General features: G+C 41.4%; 1 protein-coding gene across 1 annotated transcript in view; it reads right to left on the bottom strand.

The window, feature by feature from the left end:
• hspg2 (heparan sulfate proteoglycan 2) overlaps positions 1-27,682 on the bottom strand; it is an 88,319-nt gene that overhangs the window by 7,569 nt on the left and 53,068 nt on the right. Inside the window, exons 30-72 of the mRNA XM_030767970.1 lie at positions 26,845-26,912; positions 26,505-26,572; positions 26,254-26,394; positions 25,833-26,024; positions 22,572-22,655; positions 21,995-22,087; positions 21,803-21,892; positions 21,401-21,631; positions 21,000-21,113; positions 20,711-20,838; positions 20,363-20,449; positions 20,182-20,240; positions 19,806-19,970; positions 19,356-19,466; positions 18,683-18,783; positions 18,245-18,425; positions 15,011-15,070; positions 12,842-12,964; positions 12,507-12,659; positions 12,268-12,410; positions 11,927-12,004; positions 9,960-10,095; positions 9,555-9,706; positions 9,236-9,365; positions 8,755-8,898; positions 8,383-8,517; positions 8,057-8,238; positions 7,764-7,959; positions 7,384-7,563; positions 6,996-7,256; positions 6,394-6,556; positions 6,083-6,180; positions 5,542-5,808; positions 5,167-5,279; positions 4,817-4,964; positions 4,365-4,481; positions 4,161-4,178; positions 2,671-2,755; positions 2,393-2,537; positions 2,177-2,279; positions 670-779; positions 451-559; positions 142-240 (exon numbers count right to left, since the gene is read on the bottom strand). Coding sequence (XP_030623830.1) covers positions 142-240; positions 451-559; positions 670-779; positions 2,177-2,279; positions 2,393-2,537; positions 2,671-2,755; positions 4,161-4,178; positions 4,365-4,481; positions 4,817-4,964; positions 5,167-5,279; positions 5,542-5,808; positions 6,083-6,180; positions 6,394-6,556; positions 6,996-7,256; positions 7,384-7,563; positions 7,764-7,959; positions 8,057-8,238; positions 8,383-8,517; positions 8,755-8,898; positions 9,236-9,365; positions 9,555-9,706; positions 9,960-10,095; positions 11,927-12,004; positions 12,268-12,410; positions 12,507-12,659; positions 12,842-12,964; positions 15,011-15,070; positions 18,245-18,425; positions 18,683-18,783; positions 19,356-19,466; positions 19,806-19,970; positions 20,182-20,240; positions 20,363-20,449; positions 20,711-20,838; positions 21,000-21,113; positions 21,401-21,631; positions 21,803-21,892; positions 21,995-22,087; positions 22,572-22,655; positions 25,833-26,024; positions 26,254-26,394; positions 26,505-26,572; positions 26,845-26,912 — 5,561 coding nt within the window. The remainder of the gene's footprint in view (positions 1-141; positions 241-450; positions 560-669; positions 780-2,176; positions 2,280-2,392; positions 2,538-2,670; positions 2,756-4,160; positions 4,179-4,364; positions 4,482-4,816; positions 4,965-5,166; positions 5,280-5,541; positions 5,809-6,082; positions 6,181-6,393; positions 6,557-6,995; positions 7,257-7,383; positions 7,564-7,763; positions 7,960-8,056; positions 8,239-8,382; positions 8,518-8,754; positions 8,899-9,235; positions 9,366-9,554; positions 9,707-9,959; positions 10,096-11,926; positions 12,005-12,267; positions 12,411-12,506; positions 12,660-12,841; positions 12,965-15,010; positions 15,071-18,244; positions 18,426-18,682; positions 18,784-19,355; positions 19,467-19,805; positions 19,971-20,181; positions 20,241-20,362; positions 20,450-20,710; positions 20,839-20,999; positions 21,114-21,400; positions 21,632-21,802; positions 21,893-21,994; positions 22,088-22,571; positions 22,656-25,832; positions 26,025-26,253; positions 26,395-26,504; positions 26,573-26,844; positions 26,913-27,682) is intronic.

Here is a 27,682-nt window from a genome sequence, read left to right as displayed (position 1 = left end):
GCTCTTCTGACTCCAGTTATCCGCTATCAACCCACCCACTACAGATAGTGTGTTTAGATGTGTTTAATAAAAGGTGTGTCTGAATCTATCGATATGCATTTTATGAGCTGAAGGTTAAACAACATTATGGAAGAGCTTTACCTTCCATGCACTTGTCTCCAGACTTGCCCAGGTGACAACGGCAGTCGTAACCCAGGCCCTCAGGTTTGTTAATACAGGTGGCGTCTGGTCCACAGGCCTCTGCAGGAGTGAGATATGAAAGAGAGAGAGAGAGAGAGGGAAAATGAGGGAGAGAGAGAGAGAGAGAGAGGGAGAGAGAGAGAGAGGGAAAGAGAAAGGGGGAGCATTTAGCTACATTCTCATAGGCTCATTGATTGAATAACAGTGAAGGTGTGTTTTAAAGCCAGGTTTAGTGGGTAGCTGAGTCCCTTGGCAGGCAGGCGGACTAACCTGGGTGGCAGTGCAGGGAAGAGTGATGTTGGCAGTTGCTTCCGGTGAATCCTCTTGGACAACTGCACTTGTACAGACTGGCCTCAGAGTCCTGGCATATACCGCCGTTCTGCAACACAACTCAGTCTAAGTGTAATGCCCTCAAATGGGATATACATTCCAGTCAAGCAACATGAAATCTGAAAATGGATGATCTGAATGGTGATTGGAAGGACTCACCTGACATGGGCGGTCCTTACAGGTGGGACAGTTTGAGACTCCAGTGGAGCTTCGGTCGAGGTCTTTGAAGATGATTTCATCACCTTGGATGATCAGCTGACGAATGCACCCTTGAGGAGGGAGAATCAGAGACCATTAATATCCTCTTAGGTGATTTTAATACAGTGATACCCTGCTTTGAATTTACTGCTATACACCAGGATTTCATTTTGGCCTTCAAATCCACTTGTTCGATTATAATTTGTAAATGTGAAAATAGTGAGACATGAATGTACATGCCAGTTGGTTTGTAAATCTAAATGCATGATAGGTAGACTGGATGGTACCTCTGTCAAGTTAAAGATTTACTGTTGAATTTAGTTCCTGTTTTTCATATATGCAGGCTACAGGTGTTCATAAATCTATTTTCAGCATATGCATTTGGGCAGTTTTATAACACTGGCTGAAATAGTAAAACTGACTATGCCTTCAGCGTGTGCGAAGATTGCGGCAATAGGCTATAGGAACCAAGAAATTCCTTTTTTCTGGGCTTTTGAATCTACAAAATAAAAGACCAGATTCAGCTCCACTGTTTTTCATCATGTTCAGCCCATCTGATGGTAATCAGATTACACATATGAAACTAAACCTGTACACAAGAATAGCACTAAATGTGTAAAGTCTGAATCTGTATTCACTGCAGATAAAAGTTTCGGTTTAGTTAGGATACAAGGCCTATTTGGAGAACATGTGATGATAATTATAATATGTAGGAATAACATTACTTGTGACAGAATCCTTGCACTGTAAATGAGTTCAATAACAGGCCACATCATGCCAATGAGACCTGCCTGTCAAATCAGAAGTATTAAATTCCAGCAACTATCTGCACATGTATGTATGTATGTATGTATGTATGTATGTATGTATGTATCTATCTATCTATCTATCTATCTATCTATCTATCTATCTATCTATCTATCTATCTATCTGTCTGTCTATCTATCTATCTATCAGTGATGTAAAGAAGACTTTTATTATGTAGAAGCAGAAGCCAAGGCATAAGGTATACAGATTTACTTCCAGTATGTCTGTCTAACTTAAAAGAACTTTTACAGTTATGATTCCAAGATGGTAGCTTGGAATACAAATGTGGAAAATGGATTTGAATTTTCACAAGATCTGTACATATAGTACAACAACAATTAAAGGTGAGAAGAGTATCTGTAAACTCTGTAAACTGGAAAATGAAATAGTAAATTACACAATCGCAGGAATTACACATTTACACTTACAAACCAGCAACTGCATTAACATTTCCCTTTTTCATATTTACAGTCAAGTTTTGTGTTTATGGATACTGATGTGGATTTACATTACGCACATTCTCATACTATGTTCTCATACAACAGTTCCATAGAATTCAATACCCAATTAAAAAAGAAAGAAATGGCCTTTCACTATATCCCTACAGCAACATTAAGACACAAGGCCCCCCCACAAAAAACATTAAAAGAATTTTTCTTACCAACAAAGCCAGTTTTTAATCCTGCAGTTTTGGCAAGCATACTGTAGTTTGGATATCCGCCTACAAACAGCTCCTCATTTAGATCAAGGCCTTGGAATTTCCCCTGTGGAAAAACATCAGTCATTTGGCATGTGAATCAATGCCTTTTGACACAGCTCTCTGCATCCACACCTGTAGATGCCTTTGTTTGTACTGCAGTGTGATATGGTACACTACCTGTGAGGTGCCGTTGATTGGAGCTTCTCCATCGACAATGAGGGAACCCTGTGTTTGGTTGCGGTACAGCTCCACTGTGTGGAACTCGCCCAGCTTAATGGGAGTAGGGTAACGAATGGTAGCCATGCCAGACCCCACATCAAACCTGCAGTCAAGAAAAAACACATTAACAGGTACTTACATAGGCTTGCTCAAACTACAGGTGGAGAGCATAGCTTAGCACTAGGCACAATGTGCTATAAAGAGTTAAACAAAGTCATTTGGAATTAACGGTATACCTAAATTCTGGACGACCGCCCACGAGCCCAAGAGAGATGAAATCAGCCCCCGTGGTCTTCCTCTGTCCATTATAGATGATCATACCTGGGGAGGCAAGGGCAAAGTTAGCACCATTCTAATACTTACCCCACCACAGCTGTGTGACCACAGTTGTAGGCAGGGCAGGAGTGCAGTCAGAGTTCTCCCCCTCTGTAGGCTCAGACTAAAGCAGCATGCGAGAGAGAGAGAGAGAGAGAGAGAGAGAGAGTGGGAGAAAGTGAGAGAGACAGAGACATAGAGATGGACTGAAGGCCAAGCTGTAGGGAAATGGGAGCAGTGCTGCAGAAATGTTTTGTCTTGCCGCTCACACTCAGTGTCTGCACGCTGCAAGTCACTGCCCACTTGGGCCGCATGCCAGGGCACATGCCAGGGCTCCACCCACTCGATGCCAGGTGGCCATTACAGTCATCACATGGTCAAAGCCAAGACTGGAGTTTGAAACCATGCCTCTTAGTTTGATCAGTCATCCTAATTGTTACCAAAGCAGTTAGGTGACCACTCGCGAGGTTTGATGAAATGGGCCCCATTCTTCTTTAAACAGAGAAACATGAGCATGCACTGATGGAATGGAGGAGTCATTGGATGGAGCACAGAAAAGTGCCACATTTGTCAGCATCCCAGCTCCCAGGGAGGGACAAACTCATCCAGATCATCTACTTAACTATCCTATCAAGTGTGTTCTGATCATATATTTAGATTTTAGCGCTAATTACTGACAATGCACAAAAAAAGTGCTCAAGTGAATTAACTACAGGAAAAAAAACCCTAATGTCTGTTCTAGTCAATTCTAGTAAATTAGAACATGCTTCTTTCTTTAAAAGGTATGGTTTCTATTGGGGTATTTTGTTATGCATTACATCACTTTCTGCTCAGTCTAAATGAAGCTAAAGGCCGTGAAAACAGTTGTTTATTACTGAAAGAACTGGTGAATAAATTCATGTAATTGATGGATATCACTATATCATCCTCCTAAGGACAAGCCTCCAGCAGGCCTTTGGACAAAACTGGCAAAACTGGCATAATAGTGTCAGAAAATTCAGGTATCAGCTTTCATAAATACTTATTTCATTTCCTCTCTGTCACAAAACGTGCAACATTTGAAGTGGTGATGTCAATCTGTTAGCAGACAAGCTAATAGGAGTTGTCCACACAACAGCACACAGACCATGAACATTTTGATAAGCTGATCTGATTCTTTAATGACTCTCTTATGCCAACGTTCTGGGGGAAAGCTAAGCGTTATTGTTTTCATCATGCTAATCCAGAGGTTTGCCATTCCGCTGGCGCAGCCTTCAAACTGTGTATCCTTGGCATCCAGATGCTCTACTGTAGCTGTACAGATCCTACTGGTTCCTACAGCGTGAGAACCCAGATACTGTAGTTACACCCCCTGCTGTGGTGTATCAGTCCTACAGTAAATGAGTACATTCACTCAAGCACTCAGACTCACCCGCATACAAAATGAGACCTTCAGTTAAAAAAAACAAAAACAAATTCAGAAAGAGGACAGAACAAGAGAGGAATTATGAGATTGCACACAAAAACCCACATGAGAACACTAAATGCACAGTTCTACCGTCAATATTACATGGTGCTACATAACTACATGTGCTCCTGATTGTATCTTGTCATGAGATGGATGTCGGAGCACTACCTTCGATGTTGTCAGGTCTGAAGGTGATTTTGATGCTGAATGCTTTGTAGGCATTCTTAATAGTGGGAAGAGTGAGGTAAGACAGAGGCTCCTGGGTAAAATAGGGCATCACTCTCTCTGTAACGCATCATAGACACACACACACAATCAATCAATCAATCATGGACCCGTGTTATTATACTAACACTCTACAGAAAAGCAGCAGCAGAAAACACTCAGATGCATTAGAAGCATCAATAGACTTTAATAATATTCATTTCAAAGACTTAATGACATGATGCAATGCTGATGTTCCCTTCACAGATGTATGATTACAGATGATCACAGCTGTTTTACGAGTATGCCCAATTACAGAGGGACTGATTACAGATCAGCAGATCCAGAAGTCCAATTACAGAGTCACTCAGCTTTTACATTTCTGTTAGGGGCAACAGTTAAGGGTTTTCACTCACCGTGAACTTTGAGAGTGGTGAAAGCTTGAACCTTTCCCTGCTTGTTAGAAGCTGTGCACACATATGTTCCAGAATCTTCGTGTGTGACATCTGGTACGGTCAGCACGTTAGCTTCCTGCACAGCCTTAGCAGCCAGCTCTCCGTCCAACTAACACACACACACACACACACACACACACACACATTGAATAAGAGATGGTTGCCACGGTGAGATAAGCCGATCAAAAAAGATGTAATTGATTGAAAATCATGGGCTAGGATCTTTAATGTGTATCTGTCTCTCTGAATGTGTAGGTAAAAGAATACATGAAAGGTGCACAGCAGGAGCAGGGAAAGTGAAGCTGATTTACCTTAGACCAGGTGATAACTGGCACGGGGTATCCGGAGGCAATGCATGGGAATTCGGCTGTAGAACCCACAGTCACCTCTTTGGTCTCTGGCTGGGCAGCGATCTGTGGTAAGGCTATAAGAAAGCACAGAGGTTTTAATCAGATATTCCAAAGACAAGTTAGCCCTGTATACCTGAAAAATACAGTTCAGTCCGTCCTTGCCAAGGTGGCATCTTCAGGATGGCAGACATCAAGAAACAACAACAACATGGGCTTGAAATAAAATGTTTATACAACAAGGATTTGTACTGGTGAGATGCAAATAAACAGCACATTAATTGCCAATTAGTACTGTAGTAATGTCATAAATATGAAGGACAGGTGCATTCAACTTACACTGGACGTTAAGGACCACCTGTGACTGCACGGAGCCCACGTCATTGGTGGCGGTGCAGCGGTACTGCCCCGCGTCGGCCTCCGTCACCTGTTCTATCTTCAGCATGCCGCCCTTCACCACAATGTGGTCCGGCAGGGGCCCGCCCACTTTACTCCAGCGCACAGTGGGCTGTGGATCACCGGTGGCCTGACACTCAAACTCCACAGAGTTACCGACCATAACCGTCTGCACCGAAGTGCGTACATTAATCATCACTTTGGGCAGGGCTGAAATGTGGAAGAGACATTGCATAGATACATCATGGGCTTTGTGCATGGCACAGTGGTAGATAATACAATGGTATGATTAGAGACATCAAAAAATATACAAAGGAATGAAACAAAGATAAATTGAATGAATGAGGGAATGAATGAATGATTTATATAATGACTATACTGGCCATCCTAAAATGAATCTTTTACATTAGTAGAATTAAATGGACGTAACAGACTTGTGACATCGGCGAGGGGAAAAGAGAACTTTCCAGAACCGATGGCACACCTTGTATGGTGAGTCTGGCGGTGTCTTGGGCTTGTCCAAACATACTGGTGGCTCTGCAGATGTAAATGCCCTCATTGCTCTTCTCCAGACTCTCAATCCTGTTGCATATTACAAAACACAGTCAAGCACAGTGACAAGACACTTTCACTGACATAATAGACGAGAGCTGATAATTCACATGATTTTTCACCAAATATCCAAAATAGGCTCAGAAGAATGACTATGACATCTAAGCTGGACTGTACACTCGTGGCCTAGCTGACATTGACACTGAGAAGCTGGAGAGTGGAGAGAGTTTTACGACGGCTTACCTCAACACCCCGTCTCTGATGTGGTGGTTGGGGGGCAGAGTGCCACCTTCCTTCAGCCACTCAATGGTGATGTCTGAGCCTCCTTTAGCGGCACAGGTAAACTCCACAGCACTGCCTGGGGCCTTCACCTCCACCTGAGGAGAAATCTGCACCGATAGAGGTGCTGCAGACCGGAGGGCATTAGTATGGATAATCCTTTATTGTAAGAAATTACAGATTCTCTCTGAAGGACACAGCGCACACTGCTTCATATGATGGCAAAACTGACGGCAAGGTTTTTTTTTTTCATTTTATGAATATTCATTAGTGTATAATCCCAAATGTGTTTTACAAATATTACTTTTAAAATGTTTAATCATTCATCGAATATTGTTAAAAAAGATACTTTCCTAATATTCACTAGGACACTCTTTCCAAATGATTGAAAGAGAAAGGGTGATGTTATTATTTTTGATGTTATTTGCTGTTTTGGTTTTTATATCAAAAATCAAACAAGCAGTGTTAATCAGTAAACAGAAAAATATTGGTCATCTAGCATGTACAATCTCTTAACCATACTACTACACTGTCCAAAGTCAATGAATTTCTGAAAGTGTACTCACAGCGCACAGAGACTTTGGCCAGTGCCTCACTCCTGCCCACTTTGTTGGTGGCGACACACTTGTATGTGCCGGCATCACTGGCGGCTGCCAGGTTGATCTGGAGGTCTCCTCCCTGCACTTCGGCTTTGGCCGGCAGAGTTCCATTAACTTTTGACCACTGGAAGCGCAAAGGTGGTGTTCCGTGGGCCAGGCACTGCAGTCGGATCACCTCGCCCACTCGCACGGCCACATCATCAGGCAAGGAGGTGGCATATGGAGGAGCTGGATCATACAGGTAGGGGGAGCATTAGAGACTACAAGATGGGCTCGAACATCCAAAAGTACTAAATGTGTCCTCAAAGGGAGGTCTCTAAGTACTAATGTGGGACAAACGATCCTGTAAACTCACTCTCTACGTCCAGCATGATTGTGACCTCACTGGTACCCATGTGACTGGTGGCATTACAGATGTACTGCCCTGAGTCCTGGCGTCCAACATTGGGCAAGACTAGGGTGTTGTTAACCACTTTGTGTCTCCAAGGCAATGGTGCACGTAACTTCGACCATGTGATAGTTGGAGTTGGGAAACCTGAAAAAGAGGAAATTTACTACCATACTAAAATTTCACAAGAATATCTGGCAAGCTCATCACTGGCGTTTAAGAAATAAATGTTGGGCTGTGGCTTTGGTGGAATTTATCTTAACAAATTCAGATTCTGAAATGAAGTGGAGAACTATGACACAGTGACACTATAGTGTACTCAAGGTGGTTTTGTGGGGAGCACTTACCAACAGCATCACAATATAATGTGGTGGTTTGTCCTTCCACCACGACCATGAGGGGCTCACGGACCGTTGCTCGGGGAACAGTGGGTACCTGAGACCCTCCCTCCACGATCACCTCGACCCGAGTCTCTGTCGTGCCCTGGTTGTTCTGTGCAGTGCATACATAGGTGCCACTGTCTTCAGGCCGTGCTACCAGAATCTAGTTAAGGAGAGAATTTACACGCAAGTTTATTTATATTTAATTTAAAAAAATACTGTGAGGTTTAAAGAGTCATGTCTACAGCATGTCTACTCGCCTGCATGACAGCATTGGATTCCATTGGTACGGGGCTACTTAGTATCGTTTTGCGTGCGTTGCTGAGTCTATGCCATGTGACCGAGGGGCGTGGCTCTCCGGAAGCCTGACATTCCAAATTAATGGGGTCACCAACCCTTACTCGTACTGGCCCTACTGGGGTCACTCTTGCTTTTGGAGTTTCTGTGGACAAACAGAAAAGAATAGTTTATTACTTGTTTCCCTTACTTAATGAGATCTTGAGGAACCCATGAACTGAACATGGTGGATTTTAACACCAAGGCAGAGGGCAATTTTTGTGCTGAATTTGTAAGTCTGTTCTAGTACCTCTGACGATAAGGGATACAATGCTATGGGTGATTCCAAACAGGTTGCTGGCCACACAGCGGTATGTGCCCTGGTTGAGCGGCGTAGCATTGACAACAGTGATGACAGAGCCGTCCGGACCGACTTCCACGTTATCTACAACATAACAACAATATAAACACCACCACCATCACCACCAACAACAATATTAACATATGGTCTATGTCCATATCAGATCACAATGCCTTATGTATAGCCATACAACTATTCTCATGATCAAACTTAAGTGGTGAAACACTGCTGAACTACAACTACACAGTTTTTACTCAGTGCTACTGAACAATTAAAATAACCACATACAGCTGAGATGAATAAAGAACAGCTGCATTATACCTGGCAGAGGTTGGTTACTGGCCAATTTCCACTCCAGTCGCACAGGCTGGGCCCCACTGTAGACCCTGCACCTGAATGTTGCTGATTCACCTTGTTTGACCACTGCACTGTGAGGCTCAATGGAGATAATGGGACTCTGAAGACCTGCTCCAAGGTCCGAAAAAAAAGACATTAACAGTCATGAAAACACATATTTCTCTAGACTCTATATTCTCTCTATAACTTGCCAGGGAAAAGTTTAGGCAGGAAAAACAACAGGGGAACGTTTGAGTAGGTGTCCCATGAGGTTTTGGAGGAAAAAAAAATCATGCTCTCTTAGGTCATCATAAGCATGGGTGTCAACTGGAAAAATTTTAAAAAGGAACTGGAATTTTTAGTGAACAAACCACCGCCCTATCAAGGACACTCAAATGCATGTTCGGAGGACACTTGAAGACTGGCAAAAGAAACTGGGATTCTTTTGTGCAAATAGGACACTTACGTGAGGAACTTGAAGTAACTGAAACAGAGACAGATGCCTGGCGGACTGTGGGGCCACCATTCACCCTACATATGTATTCGCCAGAGTCATCCTGAGAAGCCTGCAGGATTCGCAGCTGGTTTCCCAAAACCTAAAAACACACAAAAAAACATACAAAACAAAAAGACATCGAATCAATCCACAGTTTTCAAATTTCAAACTTACTCTGCAAGATGTGTTATATAACCCAAGTTTACTCTTTGTACACTGACTCTTTAAGCATAACTTATAGTATTGCACTGTAACCTATAAGATTAATAACGGGGAGAAAAATGTCCACCTGATGGTTGGAGGAGAGCAGACCTCCTGCCCTACGCCATGTGACCGCAGCTGGTTGGCTCCCAGGGACAACACAGTTGAGCTCCAGAGTCTCTCCTTCTTGCACAGTGGCAATGGATGGCTGGATGGTAATGGCTGAGGAGACTGTGTCAGCTAAGCACATCGAGAATAGAGTGTTAAGAAGTTACAAAATTAAACCTGTTTTTTGTAATTAATTAAGTTAATTTAACTTCATAAGTTAATTTAATTAAAATAACAGGTATCCACCGTTTCTACAGTAACTATCTGTGGATTTTTTCCCACTTTGAGATTCTCTTTGAAACCAAAAAAATAAATAAATAAATAAAAATAAGCTTCATAAGTAATTGAACTGATGATTGACCAACAGCAGGGCTTTCCTTCTCACCTCTGACGACAGTGACATCAATGTGTGCCTCTGAAAAGCCAATTTTGTTGGTTCCAACACACAGGTATGTACCAGCATCAGAGAGTTTGATGTTGGGGATGAGCAGAGTACCAATATCAGTCCGCTCCATACGGGCCTAAGGAAAACGCAGACATTAGCACACAGCGAGAGAGAAGGACCTTCATTACTCATCTGTCTATTCATTCACACACACACACACACACACACACACACACACAAACAAATACTATTCAAAAGAGTAAAAGCAGAAAATGTGAGTCTTTGTAGTCACAGCAAAGTGAAATATAATACACACTACTTACCCATGTGAGCAGGTCTGTAATGGCTTTTACATGCCACCCAGTATACAGTTAATATAATGCACAATTTACCCATTTACCCTATAAAACAATGCCTGCAAAAGTACCGGAATATGGACCAGTAGTTTTGCCGCTTTGGTCTGGTGAGTGTTGCGAATCAGGTTTGGATTTGTGCTATTAGTGTTCCCTATTAAAAGGAAAATGTATTTTTCACATGCTTATATCTTTTTCTACAGGTTTGAACTGTAATTGATTGGTTTCAACCATTTGTAAGTGCATAACTTCATCATTTAGATATCTTTAGAAATCCTTGGTGAGTCTACAGGAAAAGTGTAAGGATTAAGTGTAATCTAATCCTGGGGGTTAGAGGCAGAACAAAACATCTAAAAAATGAAGGGATGCGCTTACAAACAGGCTGGGAATGGATGGATCACAGTCCTGTGAAACAACAGTTCCAAGTGTCAAAGAGGTGAACGTCTTCAGAAATGGCATATCAAAAAATAATAGGTTTTCACTGCTGACAATGATTATTAATGACACCGATAAAGCGGATTAGACATTTAACTGTTAATGAAATCAAAATTAGTCAATATTTTATAGGTAGGAATGAAAAAAAAATTAGATCTGCCAATAGGTCTGACAATGGCCGTGTATGAACATGGCAGCACAACTATAAAAAACCCAGAGACACATATCCACAAACCTACAACTAATGTTAATATTCCAAACAAACTGAAAATGAGGGCATAACAATAAAAAAAACAAGGTTGAGCATAAAAGGATCATCAAAAAGAAGTATTTGAACATTTGTTTGATTATAGTGAAACCTCTGATTTACAGTGTAATTTACATGTAGAGAGATTGGACTGGGGAGGGGGAGTGTTGACTGTGTTCACTGGGGGACGGGAGGACATGGGGAACAGGTGGGGGGGGGGCTGTCTGGCATCCAGGGGCAAAGCCGTTTAGGTCCAATCTATTGAATCATAATGGTAGTCAAAACGCGTTGTGGCTGGAGCAGGCTGGCCTGAATGAGTGTCTGAAACCATTCACAAGTTTTCAAAGCGGCCCCGTTTGCTAGAGCACACAGAATTTCTGCCTGGTCGCACGACACAGCCCGGTATAGCCTGGGAAAAGCTGACACAAGGCAGCGGGGCTCCGAAGCAAAACAAACCAGCCCATAAAGGCATAAGGTACGCAAGAGCCCAAGCCCTCCAGCCGGAGGCAACAACCACCATGCTGTTCATCTGAGTCTCACACTGCTCTGAATCGAATAACGTTAAAAACACAGACATACTCTGTGCTCACTAAACATGAGGGACAAATTCTAGCGAAGATGAAGAAGCACATCCTTCTGAAACTGGAAGACAAATTACATCAAAAAACAGTGCTATATACCACAGAGACTGTTGATGGACAAGTGTGTCTAATACAACAATGTAACAACATAACATGTAACAATATCCTCTTACTACATAGCTTAGGTTTGAGTTATTTGCTAAGTGATGATTAATGGCCGCTATGTTAAATAATAATTAATGTTTAGATCATGCACTTAGTTGACATTTGACTGAATGAAGCGTAGTGGAGCACAACAGATGAGTGGGACTGGGGCGGACAAAAGACAACACAGCGGACAGATGGACAGACCTGCAGTTCCTCAATGCGTCTCTGTAACACATCGAGACTGTTGCTTTTAAACTGATGGAAACCGTGAGAAGGAATGGCCTGAACAAACACCAAACAAACAACACACATGATGGGACAAAAAAAAGAGAGAGAAAGAGAGTGAGGGGGAGGTGCAGAAAGATAAAAAAATGTCAAAAACAAAATAATAGTAAAAAAAACCCTTGAAAACTCAAACTGCAATACAACGGCCCTTAATGTCAGTCTAACCAGAAGACACAGCACTATGGGGTCTGTTCATTCAGTAGCTTTGTCTGTATCAAAGATCAGTCATCCTTGTGCAATGCGGGCAGGACATGTCTTACCTGCGGGGGGAGGTTACCACCTCTCTTCTTCCACACAAGGTTAGGACTCGGGGTTCCACCTGCCCGGCAGTACAGCCGCAAGGTCTCTCCTTCCTGTATCTCCACTCTCTGAGGGCTTACTTGGACATGGGGTCGATTAGCTCCTAAAGGATTAACACAGAGCACAGGTAGGTGAGTTGAGTTCCCACACAGATGTGTAGAGACAAGGGTACGATGTCACGAGTGTGTGACAAGCGTACTGTGAACGTAGAGGACTCCACGCGCCGTGTGTTCGCCATGTGTGTTCAGGGCTTTGCAGATGTACTCGGCCTCATCTGATTGCTCCACAGATGGGATGGTGAGAACGCCTCCACGGATAATGACATCGTCGTTAAAGTGGTTACCCGGGCCACCTGGAATGACCCCGTGTTAAAATGTCAGATTCTCCAGGCCCCATATATGGAGCGGAAAGCTTCAAGAGTAAGAATCATTTAAACTTAGCAAAGTAAATAAATCCTGCTATGTTCTGCTATATTCAGAAAAAATATGTTTTTAAAATATCTGTTTAAGTAAGAAATCACGTCTTACAACTGACCTATCCACTCGATGGCAGGAGTGGGGTTCCCGGTCACTGTGCAGCGAAACTCGGCCCGCTGACCCTCCTGGATCGTTAGGACAGGTGGGTGGACCATGGCCACTGGCTGGGAGCCCTCGGCAGCTACAGTGAAGCACATGCCAATCAAATTCAGAAATGAGGGAAGGTCTCCTGACTGGAACACAATTCTGATAGTACCAGTGGTGCGGTCTCAAAAAAATAACTGGCCTTTTCTTGAATTCTGGGGCCGTGACGTGTAAATGTATTTATCATAGTTTTTTTAAGCCTGTGCTTAAGTCTCTAGGAATGGACTAACCATCACACATTCATGACAAAATAACGATGGACTTACCTATGTCGAACACCTAAAGTGATTTGTGAAGGAGTTTGTTAAAGCATGACAGGGTCTGAAATTTGTGGTTGATATGAGAGGGTGATAAACTGCTGTTTATGAAAAGCGTTCTCATACACCGAGATGGGCGTTCTCTTTTATTTGTGCACAGCATGCGTGTGCAGTAACCAATATGTGATGATTTTAAATGAAAGGGGGAATGCTGTGACAGACTATATGCATATGGACCTGTGTGCTGAGGATGATAGCCTGTGTCTCTTGGCAACCTGCGCCCTGTTTTGGACATGACACAGATCAGAAGTGACAAAGAGGGCTTGGCAGTGGCGCGAGGACACAAAGCAATCTGTGCCAGACGAGCTGGGAGGGCAGGGAGCCAAGACTGTGAATATGTTGTGATTCCGGGGAGACAGTGCAGAAGAAAGCTCTCCTTTCACCATCTAGGGAGGACTATCGGCCTATGTAAGCTTTATGTTAAGCTTCAGTCTGGAACTCAGAGACCGAACTGAGGTCATTGGCCAAACTTGGCAGACTGTTCGTTTCAGTTTATTGTATTGTTTTTTGTTTGTTTGTTTGTTTTTTCATGATGCTACACACAGAGTCCAACCGTTTCAAGACTTTAGAAAGTGATTTTAATAACTGATTATAATACTTTGTACAGTGGGTAAGATACTAAACCATCAATGTTTGTTCATGTGATGGGCATCAATAAAGAATTGGGACAATTACAGGGTTGTATCCCAACCCAAATATTAACTTCGCCTGGAGTGTAAGTTATACATTTTTTAATTTGAATTGAGACTAAGATTAAGACGAGGTTTGGTGCTTAATTCTTAAAAATGTTATCGTAGGTCACTGCAATCAAAGAAAAGTAGTTGTTGTTATACTTATGTACATCATTCTCTTATGCATGAAAGTACACGCAAAACACTCTTTTGATAAGTCTGTATTTGATTTTTAGTGTAGATGAAGTCTGATGGCAGGTTGATCTGATAACAAAACTGAAATGTCTTTCCTTGACAATGCCCAGTCTCTGTGTGTTGGGGGTTTGTTTTATGAATATATTAGGCACTGTATGATGTTTGAAGCACAATGATGGTTATTCATGGTAAGATGTAGAACATTTGAGTCCTGCACATCCCAAGCATAATCATGAGCCAATGAAAAGTATGTGAGGGACTCCTCTCTGCTGAGTGATACGAGATATCTAAATTTTCAGTATTGCATCTCCTTACCGCATCTCAGTTGTGGACAGCATACTAATTGAGCATTCCTCTGGATATTGAAGTATCATTCTGCGTCATATACATAACCATAGTATCTGAGTGCGTGGCATACAGAGTGTGTGAACTTTGAATCTGAATGAACTTTGTTGGCAACCACCTATGTAATTATACATTAACTAAGCCGCTGAATAAAAACTGACCTCAACAGTTGAGAGGAGTCTCCCGCGTGTGCAAGCATGCATCTTTATAGCACCAAATGGTCCCAAACGAGACACGTATGCAGAGCCAAGTCAAGTAATGCTCATGTACACAATCAACTGCTTAAGATAGAGAGTCTCTGTATACTGGGATGCTGTGGAACACTAAAAAAGATTACCCTTTTAGTTGTATAATTGCATCTCAGTCTTTGGTTCCAAAGTTATGAAAAATCTTTAAAATATTGCAGCAGTGTGTGTGTGTGTGTGCGTGCGACTTTGAGTGCTGTACATGGCCATTACTTGAGATGACAAATCCATGCTGAAGAAGTTGAAAGCATGCGTGAGAGAGAACGGGCCTTTTCAAAAGACCTGTAGAGAGGGTGCCGTGCAAACTTACGCTTTCTATGTCCTTCAAACATTTCATACGCTGTGTAAAACATCTGTGTCTGTGATGCCTCTGTGGGACGGGGGACAGGCACACACTGACAGGTAAATTTCCAAAAAAGCACTCAGAGCTCACACAGAGCACTAGCACCTGAACAAAGTGTAGTGTATCCCAAACAAGAGCCTGCCCAACTTTTTGAGCAAAATGTCTGAGGAATCACTGAATATAAGTGATTCACATAAGCTTTTGAGTGGGATACTCAAGACAGAACTGTCAAAAACCATTTGCCATTTGCCAAACCATTTGACTGGAAACAAGACTTGAGGACATTTTCCCCACAGGTGTCAGGTTCTGATTCGATCATTTGTGTGTACCTTTGACATTGCTTTGTTGCCAGACTGATAGAAAAGACCATGATTGTGATAGCAAATTACACAGAAAGACTCCTTTGGGCCCATAGTGAAAAATGTTTGTGCATTTAGTTGTCCTGTGGATTCAAAGTTATACTGCGAGAAATAAGAATACACACGTAAAGGAAATGGACTGAGAGGATAATGTTCAGACTAAGGAAGCAGAACACAGACAGAGTCACACTCAAAGCATGCGTGTTAGTAACAGAACAAAAACACAACATGTAAAATCTTTACTTCTGGGGATATACATTAATGATACATTATTTCCTTGCAAAGCAGCTTGTGAATTCATAAAATAAATGTCCTTTTTGCTCAGTGAAACACTACTGCATTTCCAGTGGTGTCTTTGATGAAATTAAAACACAGCTTTGATGTTCTCTCTATGTTTCATTCCCACCACCAGCAAGCCCTGTATGTCACTGCAGAAGTGTTGGATCTGTCAAAGTTTTAATCAAACCATTTCATATTCTATACAAACATTTGTACATATATTTCACAGTTTAGATAAATAAAATACACTGAAATAGTATAACATGTGGTTCAGTTGTTTTCTTTTTTCTTTTTTTTTCCTTTTTTTGAAACAGCACCATAACAAAAAAGATTGATTAATCTAAATACAGAGGTTTTATCTAACAGCAGTGAAGCAAACTAGCTAAGAGCTTGACTTATGTTCACTCTTTGTAACATAAAGCAGCAAAATACATTTGATCTTTAAAGTAATCCATGATAGATGATTCCCGCTCTGATAATCTTTTGTCTCATTTAACTGCTTTAAAACTCTGCAATTTTACTAAAACAATAAATGTGAACAATTTATCATGTACCATAAATGCAATAAATGTTTAAGACAACAAAGACAACATCTGACAAAAAAAACCCAAATAAACATAATTTCAGTGTCAAATCTACTAATTCTAATTTCTCATATGTCTGTAAACAATGATGTCGTCTCGCTTTTCAACAATCTCATAGATGTTATTAATCATAAATACACACTTAAATCAGACATTTTTTTTAACACAAACACTGATGATTTCATCATGAGAATACAATATTTTGGGATCACACAGTTGCATACAGTGCTCTTCAATTCCTTCCCTATACTTCTTGATTGGACAATGGTACGGCGGGGAGGGAAACATTTCAAACGGAATAACAGCTGAGACTGCCGTGGATTTTCTCTAATACGGATTGATAATAATGGACACACATATGTAATCAACACAGGTACATACTCTCCTCTAATCAACTTCTATAACATTTCCCACTATTAAGATCTTCCAGTGTAAGACTATAATAAAAGCTATGTCAACACAAAGCAGCTCTATATATATATGCTTAACATTCTAAGTGTTGTATGACTCTAATAGCACCTTTTTTGTAGAAACATTCAAAAAAAACAAAACAAAACAAAAAAAAATATGTCCATAACAGAAATATTGCATTTAGACATTAAATTTGGGTGAGGGGTAAGGGGTGAGGGAGTGGGGTAATCTGCAGTCCTCTTTGTCAATGAGTCCCAGTGTTCCTTAGCACGGGCTCTATCACTGACCTCATCAGTCTCTACCCTCAGTGTGCCCACCTCAGAAAGGGAAATGAGTTATCACTAGCCCTGAGAAAATTCCCTCAAGAAAAAAAATCAAAACAAAACACCAGACACCAGATCAGACACCAGATAGCTACCAGTGACCGTCTCGCAGCAGTTGAGACTAGTTATAAGTGATTTAAAAGTGACTTAACCACCACCAAAAGAAAAACCAAACCCGCAGGCAGAGGCAACAGCAACCAGAAACCAAACAAGACGGGAGATGCTATTGGTGGATTAACAAAGCCAATGTTTCAAGCAATGAGACTCTGCGTAAAATATTGAGAATGTTATGGTTAGACATTAAAGGGAGAACATCTCCTTTGGGTTCTCACAACTTTCTAAGAGAAGTTTCTCAGAAGTTCTAAGAATGAGTTACACACATCCATTTATTGGGGAAACATTCTGAGAATTCCCGTGGTGCACTTCATATGAAACTAGCCCATGTCTTAGGAAAGTTTCCTTGTGTAGTAAAAGCCTATTAAACCATATACAGAAATCCATGTATATCCATACACAGAAATAAAGGGACATTCTATGTCAAACTACTGTCCTACTGCCAGGATTATGGAAGATAAGACAAACTTTCATAAACTAGCTAAACAAATTTTAAAACTTTTATTATTACTATTATTATTATTTCTGCCTAAATGGCATGGCTCAAAGAGATTATATAGAGATGATATATGTCTTCTATGAGGCATATTTGACAATGATCATTTGAATCAAACAATGAGCTTACAAATCATCATAAGTCCACTTTGCACACCCAGTGCCCTAATTGATCCCAACAGCGTTATGAAGATGAAGCGGCAAGCACGTGAACAACATATTTACTGATTTTCAATGAAAAAAAAACTCATTGAGTGTTTTTCACAAGCTGTAAAGGTTCAGGTAAAGTAAAGGTTTTACACAGGCACACAGAAAAGCCAAGGACATTTGTGTGAGTATAAAGTGAGGACACAGAGAAAACAACAGGCACAAGCAAACACAGATATGTCTATTTGATTTCCACTGTAAGTCTGAGTAACAGAGCAGAGAGAGAAGAGCACCACAGAGCTGCTCACGGACAACACATTAAAAAGTATGAGGGATTAACACGTTTTCAGGGGAAACAGGCAAAACACAGAGGCATGCATCGCTCAGAGAGACAGAGCTACCATAGGAGGGCAGGTGGGGAGGGTGGATACTTGATGAGGGGGTTGTCACAGACCATGAACGCGTAACAGAACGGCACTAATCACGAACCTGGGACATAGAGGATGGCAGTGCCCTCATCCATGCCAAACATGTTGGAGCCTGTGCACACGTAGATGCCCGCATCTTCAGGCTGCACGTTTTGAATGGTAAGAATGCCGTTGAAGTCCATGGCACGGTTGGGGAGTTTGCCGTTGCCTTGGCGGGTCCAGACCAGGGTGTACGCCGGTGACTGAATGGAGAACAGATGCAGATAGTTTAAGGCTTTAAGACAAGATTAGGCTTGAGGATCTTCTGTGAAGAGCCGGCCACATTTTCCCTTTGATGGGTTTAATCTTGGGTGGGTCACTGATGTAGTACATGACCACATTTATCCTGGGTAAATTCAAATGCTTAAAACTATCTGTTTATCACAGGAAATGGTTTCCTGGGAAGATATCCAAGATTGGTGAAACATGAAAGACTTCAGAGCTAACTCGGCACTCTTACCTTGCTCTTTGCGGTGCAGATGAAGCTGACAGTTGAGCCCACTGCTTTGCTTTGTGTTTTGGGCTCTTCAATGAAGACCTCAATGGGTTTGGATGCCACAGCTGGTGGAATGCAGAAACAGCATTCAGCAAGGATATTTCCAAAGCATTTTAACCAGACTCTCTCCTTCATTCTATTCATTATCGAAGTGGCTAAACTGACACACAAATATGAAGCACATTTTTGACAAATTACATGTTTTTTGTTAGTGAGGAGCCCAGGGACAAATGCAAACCTACCACCTCTTCACTTTGTCAGTATTTGGATACAATGGCTAAAAAGTTTTTTATTTTACTTGATCTTCTGTTTAAGTCCCTAAAAGTTTTGTTAATGAAGAACCACAACCATGTCTGGCAACATTTTTTTCTAAAATAAGTCAAATAAGATTTAGATAATATCTAGCATTGTCTTGCTCAGTCAACAGTAAAACATCTCCAAACTTGAGAACACGTAGATCAGTTTACTGTTTTGTCACTCTACAGCTAAAACTGCAATTCTAACTTATGCAACCCCCAATTTCAAGTCACATTCCCAAATACACCACAGTTCATTTTTGCGGTGACACATATTTTATTACTATTTTTTTTTCTTTTCCTTTTTTTGATCTTTTGTTTTAATAGTGTTAAAGTCATACGTGTGACGGTAACTTCGGCGCGGCTTCGGTTGATGTTACGCTGATCCCTGCATGTGCAGACGTAGACCCCACCATCACTGGGCTGCACGCTGTTAAAATGAAGCTCTTCCCCTGAAGAGGAAGATTGAGGAGTTAACAGAGATAACAACATAAATTTAACTCAATGTATACTTACCTACCTCTCCATGACTGCTTATTTACAAGCAATACTCATTCAAAACATCTGCACTATATCCACACATACAACATTATTCACATCACATCTCTGTGTTTCAAGCAACGTATAATTATGACAACATAGTGGTCTTTATTCCCTCACAGAACTAGTGGTTACTTAAATAGTTCCATTGCATGTGCTTTGTAACTGCAGGGGAAGTCCAAACAAACCGATAAAAGAATAAAGAGCAGTTTCTGAAAAAGAGAGAAAAAAACAAATAGAACAGGCCGTACCTTGTCTGCGCCTCTCTGCACTGCTGGAAATGGGGCGTCCATCCTCACGGGACCAGTGGTAATAGTGAGGTGGAGCTCCTGAGACCTGACACCTGAGGGTCACGGGGCTGCCCTGGGCTACCAGCACCCTCTCTGGGTACACCTTTACCACCAAAGAGGCTGCATCTGTGCCAAAATAGAAAACCCAAAACAAAACACCAGACTTATCCTCGAAGAACTGGAATGTCAAAGATCCTGTTCTAGTTATTTATCAGCAGTTTTGTGATGTGAATCCCACTCTCACTTTAAGGCTGCTGTAACCGGTGCTCTCTCAAGTTTACATTTTTCACCTCTGTAACTCAAATTCACAGTTTAGTAAGGAAGACAAAACATTCACCAGTAGATGGGCGACACTTAATCCTCTCTTGTGGATTTCCCACATATCCGGGAGCACAACTAGTGATAAAGAAAGAAAACAAAAATGCATCTACAGACACTGAAATACACCAAAAGCTCTTCTAAAACATATCTATATAGGGACAGTATACATGATCTGTGGCAAAGGCATGATAGCTTACCGCTCACAGTATTGACCTGTGTAGCCAGGCTGACAGGCAGTGCACTGGTAACCGCCATTACCCAGACTCTCACATGTGGGAGAGAACCTGAGCACAAAGAGAGACTTTTAAGGCAGAAGCCAAACATATTTTACATGTTATTTTATGATTTATTATTTTATGTAGCACAAAGGCTCTCCTGTGTTGTGGGCGAAGTAAAATTCTGTGGTTCAGGTGTCCTCTTGTAAATACAGAGGTAGGTAGCCGTTGGAATAGAGTGAGTGCGTGTGTGCGTGCGTTGTGTGCATGTGTTGTGCGTGCTTGGTGTGTGTGTGTGTGTGTGTGTGTGTCTGTGTGTGTGTAACTAACTGGTTTTCAGGGTCAGTGTGAGGGCAGGCACAGGGCTGGCAGTCTTCTGGGGTTCCAGCTGTGGGGTCACCAAAGAAACCTGGGGCACACTGCTCACACAGCTCTCCCATTGTGTTATGCAAACAGCTCTGAACACAGAAAACATGGAGAAAAACACCTTTCCCTCACTATCAAATCACATTTAATTAAAACCAACCAAAAAAATCTTAGTAGTTTCTACAGAAACTGTAATGAGAGAGCAAACTGATATACTGATTGTAAACAACTCAAAGATGTCCTGTGTTTGTACCGTGCAGATCCCAGTTTCTGGATGACAAGAGTCTGAGTGACCGTTGCATTCACAGAGTTCACAGTGACCAAGGTACAGTCCACTTCCAGTCCGAGTAAATCCTGGGGCGCAGTCCTGAGATTCACAACGTTTTATTAACGTTTTAGATCATCATCACTATCACCATCATCATCATAACTATCATTAACATTAACATTACTATCATCTTCATCATCATCAGCAGCAGCAGCAGCAGCATCACCATTATTATCACCTTCATCATCGCCATCACCATCATTAGCATCAACATTGCTATCATCTTCATCATCGCCATCACCATCATCAGCGTCAGCATTATGGTCAACAAATGGAATTGAGGAGCATTTTGGATTTGCTGACCTGTGGAGTTAGCCTGGTCCTACCTGACATGAGAGGCCTTGGTATCCTGGAGGACAGCGGCACTGCTCCACCTCATCAGCCTGAGACAGCCCAGTGTAGTTGGGCACTGCCACTTCCATGCTGATGTCAGAGATGCTAGATGAACGCATCTCTGTGTGGTAAGACGCACGGATCAGGATGTCATCAAGGTCAGCGAGAACCATCATCAGGTGTTCTCTGGTGGCTGGCATGCCGTCTGGACGACGCCAGTTTTCCTGTAAAGGATAATGTATTTTTTTTTTTGCATTTTTTTATTTAGCAAGGATTTCATAGGACAAAATGTTACTTAGGCCGATATTTATCTAGAGGATGTAGTGAATCAACACCTAAGGAGTCAGTTTCTTACTAAGCTTCATAAAAGAGGATTATCAGGATGTTGCTCTGACCTCTCTGAAGACAATCTCAAAAGCACGTGACTCTCGCTGGCCCTGTCCACGTGGCCATGACTGACGAGAAACCAGCGTGATGTCATTGCCCTGCGAGTGAGCAGAAAACAACAAACAATGAACATGGTGATGACATTCTATCACATTTAAGCATTTTCCCACTTTCATGTAAGATTTGGAGATTTCACTTACAATGATTTGAACATCAGTATCTTCTATGTTGGTTCCTCTCTGTCCAGCCACATATGAAATCTTGTACTTCAGCCGTCCTCCATAGGATCCAACCTAATTCAAACAAACAAATGGCAAGATTAGATAAAGTTTAAAATTAGATAAAGATTAAAATAAGTGACAAAAGGGTGACAATACTCAGAAAATGCGCACAGACTCTACTGTCATTTCATAAACTCTAACTAGTTTGACATCTTTTGTCTTGAGCTTGATACTTATTTAAGTTCACTAATTTACAAAAAATTAATTATGTTTACATTGACCTCACTGCCAGCCAATGACAAATTTCTGTCCTACATTTACAGCTGTGCAAATACACTGGGTTATAAGTTAACCATCTGGGAAAGAGGAATTCTTTCCTTGTCTCAACTGACTGATTCCAAATCTGTGATTAATGCAGAGTGAAACAGCCTGTGGATCACTACATAGGTCTGTTGGGACAATGTCCTTTCCCCTCCAGTGTTAGCTCAGGTGGAGGAGTGGTAATGTCTGTAGAGGAGCAGTTGCACAGAGGGATATCTGGTCTGTGTGTGGTTACCTTATCCCCTTTGAACTGCTCCGGAAGCTGCCAGAACAGTAGGTCATCTGGATGCAGAGTGAAACCTTTGTAGACCAGAGCATACTGTGGTGTAGGAGGAAGCAAAGGTATGGCAGCACGAAATGAGAGAGATAGAGGGGGGAAAAAGCAGATAAGCATGGCAGAAGGCAGAGCAAAGCAGATAAGGAGAGAGAGGGTTTAAGTTCCTTAGAGTTCTTTATCAACACCTACTATTCAATCTACCTCCAAGGGGACCATGTAGCACACTGTCAGAAACATGCCTTCAGAATACTTTTCAAACACAAAAACTGGCTTCAGTACTTCCAAGGTGGATGTCAGATGTATTAAGATCAGATATGTGTCATGTGTGAACTTAGGTCTAATCCTGAGCGAAGTGCAAAATACAACATTAATAACCATCAGCAAGTGTTTCATGCAACATTCAGAGGGGAAAAACCACCCTAAGGTCACCAGGGTCTGACTGACCTCTACTTATCCTCTCCCACTCGCAGCTGCACAACGAAAACGGATTAACAAAAGCCTTCACTGGGTGTAGTAATGTATGGAGTCAAACATTAACTTCAGAGTCAATAGCCTGACAATCAGCATACTTTTTCTGTCTATGAACTTATCAGTGTTTATTCTTGCTTTCTTCCAGAGGGTGGTATTTTCCTGTTAGGTATGCAACAAGCAGTCCCAAATAGCTACCTTGCTATTGGAATCAGACCGTGAGGCACTGGAGGAACTCAGAGTGTTCTTGCGCTGCTGAGCCTGTCAGCAAGAACAAGACCACAAAAACGCACAAAAAAAAAGAAAAAGAAAAAAAAAAACAGTCAAAAGAAGGCTCAAGGAGAACTGTTCCAGAGAGCTCCATAGGCTTACATTTCGGTTATGACTGACTACGCCAACATGGACTAAGCATGAGAGCCGTGAGATGGGGCACACCGTACCTGAACAGTGGTGAGGTGAGGAGAATGCCCTGGAGAAGCGGGGTGAGGTCCAGAGGCTTGGACAGAGGAGGTTAAGCCAGATGGGAGAGAGGGAGGGTTGGGGGTACGGACACCAGAACGTGAGGGGTAGTTGTGGGAACCAAATGAGGAAGAGGAAGAGGAACGGGAAGATGAGGAAGATGAGGGAAAAGTAGAAGACTGTCTCCGGGAGAAATCGGAGATGAGAGCCCATATCTCATCATCAAGTTCGTGTACTTCATCGTCCGATGACTGGAAAGAGGGATGTGTGGTAAAGCATGGGCCAACAAAAATCTAGTGGTATTAAGACTCCAAGGGAGTCAAGAACCATGCAATGGACACTCATTAGGGGTGTATGCAGTTTGTGTGAAGGAGCATGCAAGGTTTGGATAAACAGGGTTGGCTTGACATTCTTTTTTAATGCTGAGTTAATGATGAACTTGTCAGCAGCTTGTGGCTCTCATGCTGTAGTTCCTCCATGCCATCCTGCTAATTATGATAAACGTCTTCGTTTTCTACAGTTAAGATCAAGTGACGAGTGATCACAGAGATTTGTCCACTGTAACCAACAAGGTGCAGTGGCAAATGGAAGAATAATGCTGATTTCGGTTTAATCTGAAAAATTCCAATCAGGACAAACTTAAAACTAAATTAAACTCAAGAACTCTCTTAGCTCTTGTCTCCTCAGCAGCCAAAAGTCTACGTAAGTTTCAAAGTGCACACAAACCAAACAAAATGTTCAATAGCAAAACAAACAGGCGTTAGATCAAATGTACTGTGAGAAAAAAACCCAATCTGTTAAAAAAAAGTTGGAGATCACAGTGTAAGTGGCTGGGTGAGACTTTTCATTAGCATGCTAGTAAGAGTTGACACTCAAATTCAATGAATACCTTGCTAGCTCTTTTGGACCTCGAACGGCCTTTACTCATAGAGTCCATTAACTGCCAAATGGATGCATCCTTCCTCAGTTGCTCCTCTGTCCATGGGGATTCTTTCTAATTTTTGCAAATAAAGCAATGCCTCTGTAATTTCTCTATGCTAAGAGGATGGCTTGTCTACACTGTACACAGATTACTACTTAAAATCTCAAATGCAAGCTGAGTGGCTGTGATGTGACCACAGTTTAACCATAGTAACAGTAACTATGGCAATATTTTTGGCAATAAATGTAGACGAGTACAGAACCTTTAAAATACTCTTAGCTCAGTTTTCTAAGTCAATTTATTTAAGTAATTTAATTAAATGAGTCAATTAAACTGAGTCACTTATGTTATTTTTTTGTGAAATATCACATTATAGAGGTAAGTTGGAAATCTTTTGGGTCATAAGAGTAAAAAGAAAAAACACTTTTATTGATAACTGCACTCTTGCCTGAATGAGAAAACAAACTGATTGTTGAAGTCATGCACCTGACAACAATTACGTAAACAATAAACCAAACCAATTATCTGAACAGACGGGAGTTGGAAAAATTCTGTAGTGTTATGTGTTTCTGACAAAAATTATACTTTGTTCAGCCCTCACAAACTCAAGTGAGCTTAACAATGCAATCTGCACAGTGGTTTAATAATGTACCCCGAAATGCATCTCAAAATATTGAAGTGCAAACAAAGAGTGTCCTCAAAAGCAACAGTGGTACTGTTCCTTTTGGCAGGGCTTGTAATGCATGGATGCATAATCCACACTCCAAACTCAACAAAACAAAACAAAGACATGCTATATCACACCATCACATACAATAGCTGGTGGATATTATTTTTTCAAGAAATGATTCACAGATTTGATCCACAAGATCAGCAAAATCTCAAAACATGAAACACGCGTTCCTGCATTTTACCTGGTGTTCTCGTCTCATGCGAGCAAAGTAAGTCTCCTTCTAAAAAGAGTAAACAAATAAATATAGCTATGCTGAATTCAACACAGCATAACCTAAATATACACTTTAGACAGAAGTAGACACACTTAGAAAAAAAAAAAAACACGTGACAGACTAAACATGTCAATGACAAACAACAAAGGCCTTCTGATGTAATAATAAGTGGATCTAAACTCATCTGCACATTCTGTACATTGTCAGACGATCTTAAATTGTTCAAAATAACTACAACCTTTCTGAACTGGGAGAAAAGGTCAGATGCAAAGAGAAAAGAAATTTTAAGCTTCTGTTTGCAGGAGAGAGCAGCTTGCAGTGGTTTTGCAGAAAGAAAAAAGACTGCTCAAAGACTTGAGCAAAGGTTCAGGTTCTGTAGTACAGATGTAGTAAAAAAAAAAAAAAAAAACACTTTAACTTTACCTTGTCTGCCTGGTAGATTCCTGGGAGCTGCCAGTAATGAGGCTCTTGGCCAAGGTAATCAAAGTTGCTGTAGGACAGCTGAGTTCCATCAGTGGAGACTTCTACTGAAAATCCAGAGGTGATGCGGTTGGTGCGCTGCCGATTCACCAATGCAAACCCTTGGAAATTCCCCGGAGCAAAGACGGATGTCACCTGAAGCCGACAATGATATTAATTATAACAAAAAAGAGACACTCATTTTTGAGATAAAGAACACTTTGTAATTGTAATCTGCTTTCGTTGTAACTAGGCATTGTCTGGAGCATCAGTTGACATAAATTTGGACTCATCTGGACCAGACATGCTGAGTGGCATGATAAATGAAACACTGTGTAAAACACTACAGTATAGACATTATAGCAGTCATTTGTTCATGCGTTACCCGGTCTCTGTAGTAGGTAGAGCTGGAGCACTGCTGAGTGACACCCATACAGAAACAAGACAGGCACCCATCTTTATTGTCACTGCTCAGGTGGAACGTGCCTTGTTTGCACCTGGTGCATGATGGGCCTTCCACGTTCATCTGTATGAAAACAGATGTGTGAGGATCAGTTAGAGGAAAAAAATCTATTCATCAGGGCGCTGCCACCAACATACACAGCCATTATTAGATTTGTACAATGCTTTGCTTGCCTTGCAGCGACAGATGCCATTTCTGTCACATCCCTCGCTGCCTCTCTGGTCACAGTTGTAGCAGTTACCTGGAAATATGTCAGACAACACTTCAGTGCTACAGGGTGCATAGCAATAAACAAGAGTTATTCAAAGAATGCTTTGCCATTCTATATCTGTAACAAATCAAAACAAGTTAAAAAATATATGATCTACACAAACAGAAAAAACAAAAAAAACAGCATTTGTCAGCTCACAGGAATGATGCAGAACATAAAAAAATATGTATATGCTGATTTATTATTTAAACAGTTTAAAGAGTGGACATAGGCCAGGCAAACAGACTTCAAACAAAACGTACCATTAAGTTCATTACTTCGAGTGCAACTCTGTCCAAGTACGGGATTGCCTGTATATCCAGGGGCACACCTGAAAAAAAAAAGTTGCCGACACCTCAGTAAAGTAAGCTATTAAAAAATGCTACCTGCTACCTGTTATTCATGACATAAGTTATACAGAGGCTAGATCTGACTTGCCCCAAAAATGAGAGGACCAACAGACAAGCTTCCTGACTTTGGTGTGTGTGCATGTGCGTGTGTGTGTGTGTATTAGTATCATAAATGAATCAAAATGTACGTAATTTTTTGACTTAACGTCCTGCTTTGAGAGATGCATACATTACAGTGTAAAAACATTGTCAATGCAATGAACTGAATAAAAAACATTATTTATATGTGTTGGTCTGTGGTTCCATTGCTTTATCAAGCTTGATTCAAACAACCATAAATGATAGTTGGGAGCTTACCAAGCGCAAAAACAATAAGCAGAGTGATGACCAGCTAATCTTGCAAATAACTGATCACTACATGGATTTTTTGTTTGTTTAACACTCAGTTCAGAAAGTTTAGAAAGATACAAGCATCCCCATTGCATTTAATGAACCTTTTGTGCAAAGAGTCACAACAAAGAAAACACACTGGACAACATATATGAGAAAAAACTATTGCACTGAGCCATTGCAGTGAACTTGTGAGATGGACGAAGCTTAGCCAGTAAAGTACTCAACATTCTTCAGATGCTGAGACCATCTCTGTCCTTTTAGTTGCTGAGGAACCCATTTGTACCACAAAACAAAACAGGACAAAGCAGGCAGAAAAGAAGAAGAAGAAGAAGAAGAAGAAGAAGAAGAAGCAGATAGC

The sequence above is a fragment of the Chanos chanos genome, chromosome 3 (genome assembly GCF_902362185.1).
Source record: "Chanos chanos chromosome 3, fChaCha1.1, whole genome shotgun sequence".
In the NCBI taxonomy this organism is placed as follows: domain Eukaryota; kingdom Metazoa; phylum Chordata; class Actinopteri; order Gonorynchiformes; family Chanidae; genus Chanos; species Chanos chanos.
This window is presented reverse-complemented; position numbering and strand designations above follow the sequence as displayed.